This window comes from Mustela nivalis (genome assembly GCF_964662115.1).
Source record: "Mustela nivalis genome assembly, chromosome: 13".
NCBI lineage: Eukaryota > Metazoa > Chordata > Mammalia > Carnivora > Mustelidae > Mustela > Mustela nivalis.
In genome coordinates, this window is record NC_139032.1 from 86,624,100 (window position 1) to 86,639,202 (window position 15,103).

The following is a 15,103-nucleotide window of genomic DNA, read 5'->3' on the forward strand; positions in this document are numbered from 1 at the left end:
TAGGGCAGACGTCAACATCCCAGCACTTGCATAGAGGAGGTAAGTTCCTACACTACACTTTATGGGAGACTTACAGGATTTTTTTTTCTTCCCAATACCTTTTGAGATATGACCCCAAACACCTTGAAGGCTTTCAGCACAGGCTGGGTGAGTGGATTAGGGTGATGTGAAGAAAAACTAGAAGGCAAAACTGAGAGACCAGGAGCACGTAGGAGCTCATCCCTGCCCCCAACCTAACACCTAAGCTGGCCTGTCTTCCAGCCCCCAAACTCACTCCTCTTGGGTTCCCGGTCTTGGTAAGGGGCACCCCCAGCCAGCCTGAGGCTGGGTGATGCATGACCCTTTCCTCTCATTCACCGCCCCCCCACCCCCCACATCCAGACAACTCCCCCAGTCCTGGTGGTTCTACCTCCTGAATACCTCTCAGATGCGTCCACTTCCTTCCTGCGGCTGCTGCCTGGCCACAGCTCTGGCCGGATTACTGCCACTCCTCTGGCTTCCAGCTTCCTCCTCCTCCCGCCCCCCACCCACCCATCCAGCCTGAGCAAAGCCAATCACGTGACTCCCCGGTTAAAAACCCTTGCCTCCCCATCACCCTCAAGGAGCCGACTTAGAGACTTCCCTTGTCCATCTGGCCCCTGCCCACTTCTCCAGGTTCCTCCTCTTTCTGGCACCTTTCGCTGCTCTTCTCTCTCTCTCTCTCACTTTTCCTCTGCCTGGATCACTCTTGTCTCCTTACCTGTGCTCCTCTCCTTCTGCCCTTTCTGCTGATAAGTCACTTCTTGCAGGTGTTCTTTGAGCCACAGCTGCTGGGTGTTAGAAGCCCCCTTCTGCCCTTGTAGCGAAGCGCCCAGAGTCCCCCCAGCCTCCCCCTTATCTCATTACATTGTAATTGTCTGTTTCACGTCTGCCCCTGCCCCCACATTAACTGTTAACTTGGAGGTAAGGTCTGTGTTTTCCAGACACACTGCTTGGAGCCAGTCACAACGTGGTCTGTTTGTGAGATTAGGTCTCTCCCAATAGAGTGGGGATATGTGGGGTCTTTGAGGGTCCCGATACGTGGAAGACAGGAAAGCGTTGCCCTAGGAAAATGTGACAGCAGGCTGCCTAAGTGCAGAGGGGAGCAGCTGGGAGCCCATAAATATTCCTAATTTGCTGACATGGCTGAGATCCAGTCGTGCTTGTGGAAGGAGCACTGGATGAAGAGTCCACATCTTGGTGCTCCCGTGGGTCTGCTGGGTGACCTGGCAAGTTTGACTTGAATGGGTCCCAGTCCATCCCCTTCCAAATGAGCTGTGAAAGACCTGCCCAGCTGATGCCTCCCTGTGATAAAGCTGGGCAGCCAGGGTTCTAAATCTGGCTCTGGCTGACTGTGTGATCTCACTGGGCAAGTGACATAACTTGTGCTTCCTTCTTCTGTAAGATGGGCTCCTGTAAGATGGGCTCAAGAGAATCCCTCTGTTAGGCTTGCTGTACGGCTTAAATAGATGTGAAACACTCAAGACATCAAATGGCTCAAAATCAGAGCTCTTGATGGCTCGTAAATTTCTTCCCACTTGTGAGCAGTAAAATATGGATGAGACCTCCTGGTCACCTTCTGTTTAGCTCCTTGGGAGAATCGACAGGACCGGGATGGATTAGAAGATAGAACCATGGCTCCTCCAGGGTGGTTCATCTAAATCCAGATGACAGCTCATGCCCCTCCCTGGGCACCCATCAGGCAGGCACATCAGATCTCAAAACAGAAGTTGTGAATAATGCCATTTGACAGATCAGGAAAAGGAGGCTCAGAGAGGTAGACGGGATAGGTTTTGAGGGCCATCCTTGCTAACATTTCCTGGTCATCTTGGGACACTGTGGTGTTGTAGAGAATTCTCACATCTTTCTTCCAATCTTTAAGTTGCGGGGCTCTCCTCCCTCAAAGAAAGCTTGGGGGGAGAGGAGAGAGGTCAAGGAGAGAAAGCAGAGCTCATGGTGTTGGATTCGGGGAGACCATGGTGACTAATTCAGCAGGGGTGAATTATCTCTTGGCGTGTCCATGCCACTCCCTTGTTTACTGAAAATCTTGCCCTTTTGCTTTCTCTTTCTCTTCCACTTCCTAGTGTGGGCTCCCTGCATTCATCTTGAGAAATGTTGTGGGAAAGGTCAGGAAGAGGAGCGGATTGCTTCTAAGGGCTGGGATGGTTGGAGAAGAGACTTGGAGCCCTGGCGGATGTGTGGGATATTCAGGTAGATCAGACGCTTAGGAATTGCTCTGGGTCACTGGTACTCACAACCTGTGAGTAGGCTTTGTCTGAAAACAGCAGCCCTCAGCACAGTGTTTTTCAGACCATTTCATCTCATTAATGGGTCACAAAATCAATTTAGTGGAGTGCAACCTGCATTTAAAGAAAATAAAATAGAGTAGAAAATTAAGAGGCACATCACACTTAGTAAGGGTAAGTATTATTTTGTGTCAAGGTGTCTACTGAGTCCTGATGTCAAATGTCATGTCAAAAAGTGGAAAAGCGATCTTTGAGCAGGGGCCTTATTATCTGCTGGTCTGCCACTCACATCAGAAAAAGTTGGATTTAGCTGCGAGATGAGGATATTAATACTTGCTTTGTATTTTATGTGGATTAAATGAGAAAACACCTATAGTTTATCACAGCCTGTGGCCCAGGGTGCATTCTTCAGCAGTGCACTAGAGCCTTGTGTTTTAACTCAGAATTGTTCAGTGACATCACAGTGGTGGCAGGAAATTGGCCAGGAGAGTACTGATACACCATGGAAATCAGCAAATGCTACAAATCAGGGGTTTTGGTGTGTGTATGTGTTTTTTCCCTTCTGGGAAACGGTTGTCAAACATTGACCAACTTATCACTGGTACTAATAATTCTTCCTTTAAGAAGCCTGTCCAACTGAGACAGGTGCGGGATTGAGGTGGGCTTGGTCCCAGGGAGCGAATTCAGGCTTTTTGTGGTCCACCTTTTGGGGCTATGGAAGAGGGAGTAGAACAGTGGTGCATTTGCATTATCTGAAAAATATTATATATTAGAGAGAGAGAAAGCAAGAGAGGGGAAAAGGTTAGAGGGAGAAGCAGATTGATGGGAGGAGCTGGGAGCCAGGTGCAGGACTCCATCCCAGGACTTCGAAATCATAACCTGAGCCAAAGGCAGACGCTTAACCGACTGAGCCACTCAGGCGCCCTGAAAAAGATTATTTAAACAGACATGTCTTGGCGGCTGAAGCAGGTCTTGTAGGTCCCTTCTCTGACGTGGTGAAATGAATTTAACACCATCTACGCCGTCAGACAGTTGTGCGCCTCAATGAGATCCACTCCTATTGCTGTCTCCTAGCCTTCGGTACTGTTTCTCCTAAGCGTTAGGCATGGAGTTGGGCAGAAAAGGCGCGGATAAATGTGGTATCTCCCTGCCTTCAGAGGACTTACAGTTTGGCATCAATCACACAACGTTCCCCCTTGTCAGCCTTTTTTTTTTTTTTTAATTACATAATTTCACAACAGAAATAGGCACAGAGAGGGAAGGTGACCTGCCCAAGTGCACACAGCCGTCGGGGCAGAGCTTGGACGAGAAGTCAGGAAAAGGCCTTTTAAGTGGACTGGACACCTTCGGGGTTTGCAGAGAAGCTTGAGTGAATCCCAAGGGCAGCTTCCCCACCTGGAAAATAGGATGGAGATGCCGTCTTCCTTCACCCACCGAGAGTGATGCCCCAGCAGGGTCCCAGGGCGCCGAGCCCGGGGTGCGTGTATTTCTGGGCCCCGGTGTGAAGCTAGGCTACAACAAGGCCTGCACTTCTGGGGGGCTGTAACACCCCACTCCCCCGCGCTCCGCGCCACCCGGCGGAGAAGGGAAGCCGCTCCGCCACCACGTGATATGCCCGCCGGGGGGCCTGCGCGCAGCCCGGCGAGGCCCCGCCTCTCGGGCCGCCGCGCGCCCGTAGCGCGCAAATGTCCCGGGTCGGGCTGGAGAAGGGGAAAGCGGGGGAGGGGAGCGCGGCGCGGGGGGCCGGCCCCGTACGTCGCGGCGTTCCTTCCTCCCGCCTCTCGGCCGGGCCCTGTGTCTCCTCGCCGCGGCTCCGCCCCCTCGTCCCGGAGCTCCAGCCAATGGCGGGGCGGCGCGAGCCTCTCCGGCCGGGGGCGGGGCGTGCGCGCGGGGCCTGGCGCGCCTGCGCCCTGCCGCCCGCCCCTCGCCGTGAGGAGGAGGTGGTGGAGGAGGCGGCTCGGGGAGAGCGAGCAGCGAGCTGGACCGCGGAGCGTGAGTGAGGGAGCCGAGCCGCCTGCCTGCCCGCCCGCCCGCCGCCTCCCCTCCGTAAGCAGGAGCCCGGGCCGGGGCCCGGCACGCCGCCCCAGCCCCTCCCTCGCCGTCAGGCCGCGAGGGCAGCGCGCGCGAGCCAGGGGGAGGGAGAGCGAGCGAGCGAGCGAGCGCCGGGAGGAGGCGGCCGGACCGAGCGAGCGCCCGCGCGTGTGGCGTGAGGGGAAGCCGCTGCCCGCCCCCTTCGCCTTCCCTTCTCTCCCCCTCCCCGCTCCCCCCCCGACCGCGGAGCAGCACCATGTCGGCGCCGGCGGCCAAAGTCAGTAAAAAGGAGCTCAACTCCAACCACGACGGGGCCGACGAGACCTCAGGTGAGGAGCAGGCGAGGCGGGGGCCGGCCCGCGCCGCCATCTTCGCCGCCCGCCCGGCCCGGAGGCCGCCGGCGGGGCCCGGGGCGCGCGGGAGGCGCTGGGCGGACGGGCCGGCGCGCGCCTCGGCGCCCTTTTTTGTGCGCGCGGGGCCGGGGCCAGGGTGGCGCCGCGGCGGCGGACGGCGCTGCGAGGCGGGGGCGCTGCGGCCTGCTCGGCGCGGGCGGAGGAGACCCCCCCTTCCTCTCCCCCCTCCCTCGCTCTCCTCCCCCTCCCTCCCTCCCGAGAAGCCTCTCTTTATTGTGCTCCGCCATGATGCCTCGCTCCCATCAGCCGCCGCCGCCGCCACATGGTGCGGCCGGACGCGGCCCCGCGGCCGGGCCTCCGCACGGCTCCCGCTTCTCGTCCGGCCTGCGGGCGGCGCCCCCGCACCCGCACCCGGAGGCCGGCCCCGGCGCGGCCCTCCGCCTGGAGCTGGGGCGGGGTGGGGGCGCGGGGGAGCACGCGGCCGGCCGCGCACCGGGCCTGGGCCGCCCGGGAGGATGCTCTCGCCGGCCCCGGGCACACTTCCCACGTGGAGTGGCCACCCCGTCGCGGCAGAGCGCTGTGAAACCTGGCCCGGCGGCCAGCGTGTCGGAGGGGCTTTACAATGGCTCTCAGCAAACCTCCCAGCCTTGGCCGTAAAGGCTTTCTCGGCAGGGGGGCTGCAAAACCCGGGATGGTTACCGGAAATGAACCGCGCGATCGGGCCCCTTCACGCCCACTTAGCTTTGTAGGTTCTGCAGTCTTCGCCGGACAAAAGGGCACCTCTTCCATAGCACACCCCTTTTCCTCCCCTGCCTTCTGTGGCTCACAGTTCTCAGCCTTCATGCTGGCTCCCTCTGAGTGTGCTCCAGAATCGTGTGGGGCCGCATCTGAGATAAGCCCGCCTGAAACTGGGTTGGGGAGGGGAGAGAAAGGTCAGGGTGGAATCTCAAGGTTCCTATTCTAAGAAGGTAAAGTCCAGTGTTTACGATGGTCGGGTAGATTCAAGGGCCTTACCTGTCAGGCGTGTCTGATGTCTTAATTGTAATCGATTTGGAGCGGTATTTTCAACTTTGTGTAAGAAGTGATTCTACCAGTAAGATAGGTGGTGTCCCCATTTTCCTTATGGTCTTGGGTTAGTTTCCGTATTGGCGGTAACAGCTGGCATCATTTCTGTTAGCAGGTATATAATGTGATGAGAAACAGTAAGAATTTTTGAATAAGGCTTATTCCTTATGTTTCATAATAGAAACTTTGGTAACTGGTCTTGTTCTTGGAAGGGAAGTCTTGAAAAAGTGCTGCAGATATTTTGAGTAGCCTAGCAGATTGCATTTGTGAATAGTCTTTTAATTAAAAAGCAATTTGTCAGCTACAGGCATGAACACGTGGAGAGCATGCCGTGTAGTAGTAGGCAGTTTGTTTTTGCAAAACTGCTTTATTGATATGTCACATCACAGACTCTGTTGACCTCAGGAAAACTAATTTTATATATTGAGTCCTGTATATATATATATATATATATATTTTTTTTTTTTTTTTTTTTTGCAGAAAAAGAACAGCAAGAAGCAATTGAACATATTGATGAAGTACAAAATGAAATAGACAGGTAAAGTTTTTTGTAGTTTACTTTGCAGAAGTTTTCTGAGATGCCACTTACAGTCTGGTAATCATTGAAACGATGGTCAAATAAATCTGTATCCACTGCCTAAGTGGAAAAGGTTATAATTTGGTTGGAAATATTTTGAAAGTTCGGAGTTAGTTTCCTGTGAAATACTTTTATGTGGACGGAAAAGTTTTTGAAGAAAGTACATTGACCTCCTAAAGCCTGGGTTTGCTTTCAAAGGCTACAAGTTGTCTGAATTGCAGTGCCTGGACTTCTGATAGTTCAGTATTATGGCATCAGTGTTGCTCCCACTTGGGTTATAACTTTGTTACTTTACTGGCAACTTTTTTTTTTTTTTTTGTAAACAGTCTGCTTGAGATTGAAACAGTTGAAGTTAGCCTGGAGATAGAGTTGGTGATGTAAATATACAATGTTACCAAAGTGCTCAGTTTGGGCACTTTGAGAACTGTTAATTATTGAGAATGTGTGTTGGTGAAGCCCCTCAAATTGCCATCTTTGTTTTGACTTGTGTCTGTAACTACAAAAATATAGGTGTTTCGGTTATTATACATAAGTACTTTGTATTCTTCTAAAGCTAATAAGTAAATATTTTGGAGTTTCAGCAGTTTTTGTGTTTGTCAGTAACCATCATCGTCAACATGGTTTTTTCATTTGCTTCAGACTTAATGAACAAGCCAGTGAGGAGATTTTGAAAGTAGAACAGAAATATAACAAACTCCGCCAACCATTTTTTCAGAAGAGGTCGGAATTGATCGCCAAAATCCCCAATTTTTGGGTAACAACATTTGTCAACCATCCACAAGGTATGTTGTATCAGAACATTTATTCTAGGGTATGGGATGTCTGTGCTTGTTAGAGTGGAGGGACTTGGCTGGAGAGCTTAGTTGAACATGTTGGTTTTACAAAGATTAAAACACTTGAGAGGGGAGGCTTCCTTTTAATGCTTTCTCTATTTTAGAAGAGACCATTGTGATTTGAAATTCTCTTTAATTACTTGGTAAAAGATAGTGACGGCTCTGAAACTGATCTGTCTGGTTTCCATTTAATGGATTTATGAAATCAAAGGTGATCCTTTGGAAAATTTTTAAAGGCATCACTTGAATTGTTTGTTAATGTTTGTTTAATACTCATTTGACCTATAATTTGGTCACCTAGTGTCTGCACTGCTTGGGGAGGAGGATGAAGAGGCGCTGCATTATTTGACAAGAGTTGAAGTGACAGAATTTGAAGATATTAAATCAGGTTACAGAATAGATTTTGTAAGTATCAGTAACTCTTCTTATTGGCCAGTGTGGAAATGAATTGGAGCTTTGGTTTGAAGACCTGTTTGTATTGATTTCCAGTTCTCCCATCTTTTATTATAGTATTTTGATGAAAACCCTTACTTCGAAAATAAAGTTCTCTCCAAAGAATTTCATCTGAATGAGAGTGGTGATCCATCTTCAAAGTCCACTGAAATCAAATGGAAATCTGGAAAGGTATTTGAGGAATTGTTGGGTGAAGGTATCATTTCGTGTATTTTGGTTTAGTTAAACCACTTAACCAATACTGCTGCTTTGGTAATGTGTGTGATACAAGTCCTTAATTAAAAAAAAAAAGAAAAAAGAAAAGAGAGAGAGAGAGAAAGAAAGAAAGAAAGAAAGAAAAAAAGAAAAAAATATCTAGTGTGTTAAAGCCAAATACCATGGCTTGGAGCTGTTGTTACAAATTCTAGTGCAAGTCTTTAAAGAAACGGGCTGCATTGTTTTGATTTTCATATTGGTGGTTGAGCTTTTTCAAATAAATGGCTTGCTACTTCCCAAGCTGCATTTATGTCTGCGTCTAAGTGGTGAACCCATTTAAAATTTTTTAAAAAGATTTTGTTTATATCAGAGAGGGAGAAGCACACTCCTTGCTGAGCTGAGAGCCCTATTCGGGGTTCAGTTCCAGGATGCTGAGCCACCCAGGCGTGCCTCCCCCTTCCCATGTTAAGTTATTCTACTCTGTTATGGTAGTGGTTGTCAAACTGGACCTAATTTTGTTAAAAAGCCAAATTTATATGGTACCTTTTCAGGAAAAGCTTCTATAAACTTAACAAGTCTTTGCAGACCAGAATTCTAGGATTTATTTAACTGCTATTTGTTTCATAATTTGTTTTAGATAGCAAGTGTAGATAACATATAAGTATTACCCGCAACCCCCCCCCCCCACTTTTGGGTTAAAATCTTAATTTATAGGGAATTTAGGTGTTGTAGAGAACCTGTCTCAAAAGTTCTTCTATCTTCATTTAGGATTTGACGAAACGTTCAAGTCAAACACAGAATAAAGCCAGCAGGAAGAGACAGCATGAGGAACCAGAGAGCTTCTTCACCTGGTTTACTGACCATTCTGATGCAGGTGCAGATGAGTTAGGAGAAGTCATCAAAGATGATATTTGGCCAAATCCATTACAGTACTACTTGGTGAGTTGAGAATGTGCCTTTTTTCAAAGTTGTATTTGTCTCCTTTGTTTGAAAATTAGTTCCTCAGGTAACTCTTGGTTTTTTTAAGGTTCCCGATATGGATGACGAAGAAGGGGAAGGAGAAGAGGATGATGATGATGATGAAGAAGAAGAAGGATTGGAAGATATTGATGAAGAAGGAGATGAGGATGAAGGTGAAGAAGATGAAGATGATGATGAGGGGGAGGAAGGAGAGGTAAAAGAAAGTTTGGTTAAGTCCAAAAAACGATCATCTCAGAATTTACCTTGTTACTTTGTGGGTTTAAATGTGTTATGTCATAGAACTGGCCAACTGATCGTGGGAGGATTTGTAGGTGAGATCAGCTATTTTGTTGTCTGGGATGGAAGGAGATTTTAATAAGGTCCTTGTCTCCGTGATGTAACTATAACTAGTTCTGCCTTTGTGGTTAGTACTCCGTCCTGTCCTTCCCTGGCCAGTACTTAATGAAGTTGATACGGATAGTGCAGCTGGTCAGATTCTGAGAAATCTAAGTAACAGATTCACATGTTTTGGGCAAACTAAAAGTGCAATTGAGATAGATGGGTTTTTGTTTGTATTATTTGGTGTGAAAGAGGTGAGTGATTTTAGTGAGTGCTGAAAGGTTAACTGATTTATCTGAAACCACATCACTGTGTTTTTCAGTTGAGATTTGATAAAGACTGATTCGTAGGTTTGTAAAATTAACGAGTACCGGTAATGTGGCAGTAGGTTCTGTGGAAGTCCGTAAGTGAGTGTGTGAATGTTGAGAAATGACTTAGAATTAACCCTGAAGATTGACTGCCCACTTTTTTTCTTACAGGAGGATGAAGGGGAAGATGACTAATGGAACACTGATGGATTCCAACCTTCCTTTTTTAATTTTCTTCAGTCCCTGGGAGCAAGTTGCCGTCTTTTTTTTTTTCCTTTTTCTTTTTCTTTTCTCCTCTTGTGCTCATTCGCCCTGTTTTTTGAAGTCTCCTTTTTCTCTCCCTTTATACCATGGTTCTCAGCTTATTTTGGGGGGAAATACCTTGAGCAGAATACAGTGGGAAAAGAATCTCTACCCCTTTTTGTTCCAAATTCATTTTTGTCCCTTCCTGTCTCAACAAAAACAAAAACTTTATGGAATCAACACCACCGTGCTCTGTGGGAAAAAAGAAAAACCTTCTGCTCCCTTAGCTCTGCTGGAAGCTGGAGGGTGCTAGGCCCCTGTGTAGTAGTGCATAGAATTCTAGCTTTTTTCCTCCTTTCTCTGTATATTGGGCTCAGAGATTACACTGTGTCTCTATGTGAATATGGACAGTTAGCATTTACCAACATGTACCTGTCTACTTTCTCTTGTTTAAAAAAAAGAAAAAAAAACTTAAAAAAATGGGGTTATAGAAGGTCAGCAAAGGGTGGGTTTGAGATGTTTGGGTGGGTTAAGTGGGCATTTTGACAACATGGCTTCTCCTTTGGCATGTTTAATTGTGATGTTTAACGGACATCCTTGCAGTTTAAGATGACACTTTTAAAATAAAACTCTCTCCTAATGATGACTTGAGCCCTGCCACTCGATGGGAGAATCAGCAGAACTTGTAGGATCTTATTTGGAATTGACATTCTCTATTGTAATTTTGTTCCTGTTTATTTTTAAAATTTTCTTTTTGTTTCACTGGAAAGGAAAGATGATGCTCAGTTTTAAACGTTAAAAGTGTACAAGTTGCTTTGTTACAATAAAACTAAATGTGTACACAAAGGATTTGATGCTTTTCTCTCAGAACAGGTGTATTTAATATGATTTTCCAAGTTTGACTTGTATAACGTATTGTCAAACTTTGTCACCCTGACTCCGTATTTTTTGATACACACTTTGCAGGGTGACCTCAGGGCTGTGTGGACTGAGAAAGGGATCTGAATCAATGTATTAATGTCTCCAAAGCCAGGAGCCATCGTGGGTACAGTTTGCCGTCAGTTTCTGAAATCTTCCACATCATTCGGGATACCAGATTGCTCAGAACTCAATTCTGATTATGTTGTGCCCTTGATTTGTGTCTCAAATTGGCATTTTTAAAAATGGGCCTTTATTTACCTGGATATAATAATAGTGCCTGCCACCACCATCAGACAGACCTGGTGCTCTAATGCCAAGTTACACACAGGGCAGTTACTGGCGCGTCTTCGTTGGTACTATGAAGTGTGGCCGAGAAGACAGACTCTCAGAGTAAGAAGTCCGTATTGGTGGTAAGAAACTCAGGAGTACTTTTGTCTCAAAGTACTAGCTATTTAGCATATAGCTCTCAAGCGAGGCCTGTCTGTGTGAATCCGGGTAAGATGACAGGCCCTGCTCTGCTAAATGCCGTTAAATGCCGTTGTGCATAGGATACCATTTTGGGAAGCTACCTAATGCATAAGCTTTTTAATGCTGTAAATTATAGTAGCTAAAATTAAATGCCACTTAACTTTTTCAGAGATGAATTAATGGACAGCCTGGTCAAATTCAAAGCTTTTTGATGTATAAAACTTTATAAATGGAACTATTCCATCGATAGGCAAAGTGTAATGAAAACCTGTCTAGATGGATAGTATGTAATTTCTGCACAGGTCATGTTTAGTAATACATTACTGTATACCGGTCAGGAATCTTGCTCCAATAAAGGAACATAAAGATTTTTTTGACTGGGGTCATTCTCCTTGTTTTGTAGAGACATGTTAACTTGCTCTTGGATTGAGATAATAAGGAAGTTCTGTGTGACTTGCATTCATAGTGACTGGGGAAGGGGGGACCGCTCTTCAAATTGTCCAGTATAGCAGAGAGAGCATCTGTACGAAAGGATAGATATAAAGGTCATGGAAAAGAAACTTCTTTTGGAATGTAGTTAGTTCCTGAAGGGATTGAGTATTTTCCTATCAAAGTCTCAACGTTAAAGGATCTCTTGGCTAGCCAAAAAACAAGTGGTCACTTGAATTAATCATTAAGTAGGTCTGTAATAGTTGTTTCTCAAACTTACAGCTTACTAAAACGGACACATGGTGAGTTCAGAGCGCTGTCAGGTTATAGGTCACAATATAATTTAAAATATTCCTTTACTTTTGAGCAGGTGATTTAAGAAAATAGCCCTTAAAAGATAATTTCCTCCCTTGGGGCACTTGGGTGGCTCAGTGGGTTCAAGCCTCTGCCTTCAGCTCAGGTCATGATCTCAGGGTCCTGGGATCGAGCCCCACATAAGGTTCTTTGCTCAGTGGAGAGCCTGCTTTCCCCTCTCTGCCTACTTGTGATCTCTTTCTCTATCAAATAAATAAAATATTTTTTTAAAAAAGATAATTTCCTCCCAACTATTGAGACCACCTTTGAGACGGTCCCATCTCTGCAAATCTGTGAAGGATCCTAGGCTGTGAGGCAGGCAGGTGGCAATGTTAGTGTACTAGAAAGTGCTACAGAGTAGCAAGGGCGCTTTGTGCTCCATTGCAAGAGGGGTTCTCTGGCTGGCCCTTAGGTGTGTATTGGAAAGTGCCAAATGAGTGGCTTAAAACTCCTTTGGCACAAGGACATTTCAAATGAAAAAGGGCAAGTGTTGGCTATTAAGGTACTTACTTTGGGAAGAGGACATCTTCCAAAGCTCTGCCAGACTCTGCCAAACTCTGAACAGGGGCACAGAGGATAATGTATCTATCTGGTAATGTATCCTTAGGTTTCATTTCAAATCTGAAGGAATATGTTATTTTAGACCATCCGTGCAGTTGAGGGGGTTTCTCCAAGGATTTCTGATTTCTGAAAGATAACCAACTGTTCCCTGACCTCTGTGACAGGCCCTGCAGTTTGACCCAGCTCTGGCTCTAGGATGTAGAGTTGTAAAGGTCCGCAGAGTCCTGTCTCATTAGGTTGCCATTGGTTTTACATCTGGCCTGTTTCTCTTGTGTAAGTTGTCAGGCTGCCAAAAGTTAGATTTTTGACTTGACGGATTTTGGGGGCCTTTTGGGCTTCAGAGGATTCCTAGCCAATTGTGTTTCTGAACTAATTTAGTAATTTTTATCATTCCTGCTTTATAACAACTGGTTTCAGGGTTTCACTTGGTTCTAGAAACATAGGTTTAGGGGCACCTGGGTGGCTCAGTGGGTTAAGCTGCTGCCTTCGGCTCAGGTCATGATCTCAGGATCCTGGGATCAAGTCCCGCATCGGGCTCTCTGCTCAGCAGGGAGCCTGCTTCCTCCTCTCTCTCTGCCTACTTGTGATCTCTGTCTGTCAAATAAATAAATTAAATCTTAAAAAAAAAATAGGTTTAGTTTTTATGTCTTCCTGTTAGGTTTTGGTAGGACGTCTCTCTGCCCATTTCAAGAATGGAATTCTGTCACAAAGGGTGAAAACTCTCAGGGTTTCTGGAGATCAAGACAAGTTCTTTAGGAGATAAATGGACAGCCGTTCCAGTTGTTTAAAGAGGACATCTTACCCCTTGGAAAAACACACCCCCCCCCCCAGCCCCAGCAGTGACCATTCCCTTTTGAACATGTATCTGTGTTCATGAAGACCTACAAGTGTGATCAGAGCAAGAATAATGAGTGGAGGGTGCTGTCAACTTTATTAGTTGGTGACGTTGCATACTCCTACTGCCGAAGGGAGGCAAATCTAAACAGATGGATTGAAGTTTCCAATACCGGGGAGGAAAAAGTATAGAAAGGAAAACATTTTTAATGTACCCTGCAAGGAAGTTTTACATTTATTTTGGGTTGATGTTTATATAGTTTTAACAGCCAATTAGCTGGAGAGTTCAATATCCACTGGATTGAATGTGAAGTGAACTTCAGTTTTCTCAAGAATTAGTTTCATGAAGTGCCATCAGACAGAATGAAGCTATCTGATCGGACTCCTCCATCAGCCTAGGATTTGGTTTCCTTGTGGGTTTGCCCAGCCTGAGGCTCACGGATTCTGCTACTTCTGACCACCTTTCCTTTATTGACCAGTTAGGCAGTGAAACACACGACAACGTTGGAAAATCATTTTGAGTTTATTTACATAATTCAGCTTTCTTGGCTGTAAAAGTAGATAAATGATGGGAGAGAGATACCTGCTGAAAAGGAGATTGGGGCGCCTGGATGGCTCAGTTGTTAAGTGTCTGCCTTCAGCTCAGGTGGTGATCCCAGGGTCCTGGGATCGAGCCATGCATCAAGCTCTGCTCAGCGGGAAGCCTGCTTCTACTTTTCCCACTCCCCGTTTGTATTCCCCCCCCCCTCAAATAAATAAAATCTTAAAAAAGAAAGAAAAGAGGAGCTTAGCTTGCCCTCAATCCTATGCAGGAACTATAGTCTTTTTTGCTTCTAATTTATCCTTAACATTCAGCTCAGTGCAACTTAATAATAACCCATTTAAAAGAGCCTACTATGTGCTATTGTCTAAGCCCTCTGTAACTCTGATGTGCTCATGTGTAAAAGTGTCTTGACTTGCCTCTATGAAGTGTGGGCATGTGCCCCCCGCCCCTGACTAAAGCGAGTTGCCTTTGCATATGTTGGTGTCATTGGTTAATTTCCCATTGCAGAACAACCCAGGATTGTCCATGGCTTGTCAGTATCTCCACTCTGTTGGGGAAGTGGAGAGAATGAAGAGGAACTCACATTTTCTTCAGTAAAAGCACTGGAGGGCGCCTATTCCAAGTCAGCAAATCAGCCATTCAATATTTGACCCCTACTCCCAGCCACTTGGACCAGGCTCCTTCCAGTGAAGTCCTAGTCATAGTGCTGGTTAGCACAGGATCCTAGAATTCCCACACAGGCAAGCCACTGCCAGATGGGTCCGTGCCCACCTGTTGGCTTTCCTGAAATTGGGGCTATTTCCTAAGATGTAAATGTGTCTTCTGTTTGGATGGGTTCTTTAGGGCAAGGAAAGAATGGTGGCTCTGGTTGGCCCAGAAAGTTCCACTTTGGTTGAGTGGCGGGGGCCTGAGAGATGTTTGGTTTTATTTATTTATTTTTTAAGATTTTATTTAATTCTTTAGAGAGAGAGCACAAGCAGGGGGAGAGGCAGAAGCAGACTCCCCCTGAGCAGGGTGCCCAGCGTGGGGCTGGATCCCAGAACCCTGCGGTCATGACGGAAGCCAAAGGCAACTGCTTAACCGTCTGAGCCACCCGGGTGCCCCGACATGTTTGGTATCTTCACCTGTCATTTGTAATTTGGCGTGATTTGGGTGAAGCTTTACTTTTTTGAGACGCATACATTCTTAGAGTAGTGACTCTACACAAGGCCAAGACTTCGTGGGGCGACAGGTTTAGAATTAGCCCATTTGACACAAGGACCTAAGAGGATGAGTTGAGAAACTTTCGGGACCTGGAAGCAGGTGGTGGCGGGGCAGGGACCCGGCGGGCCGCACAGCAGGGTCCCGTGGCCGGCAGGCGGCGCTATCGCC

The 15,103-nt window shown here is 47.0% G+C and overlaps 1 protein-coding gene across 2 annotated transcripts; it reads left to right on the forward strand.

Annotated features, from left to right (window-relative positions):
- Positions 1-4,140: 4,140 nt before the first annotated feature.
- Positions 4,141-11,385, forward strand: SET (SET nuclear proto-oncogene). 2 transcript variants are annotated; one of them, XM_082695866.1, is made up of 8 exons: positions 4,141-4,624; positions 6,194-6,251; positions 6,930-7,072; positions 7,425-7,528; positions 7,634-7,747; positions 8,540-8,710; positions 8,799-8,945; positions 9,550-11,385. In XM_082695866.1, the coding sequence occupies exons 1-8, from the start codon at positions 4,552-4,554 to the stop codon at positions 9,571-9,573; spliced, it is 834 nt and encodes a 277-aa protein (XP_082551992.1). In that variant the 5' UTR covers positions 4,141-4,551; the 3' UTR covers positions 9,574-11,385. The 2 variants fall into 2 exon arrangements, with proteins under 2 accessions (XP_082551992.1, XP_082551993.1); XM_082695867.1 differs by having other exon boundaries at positions 4,177-4,624; positions 8,799-8,904.
- Positions 11,386-15,103: the final 3,718 nt, after the last annotated feature.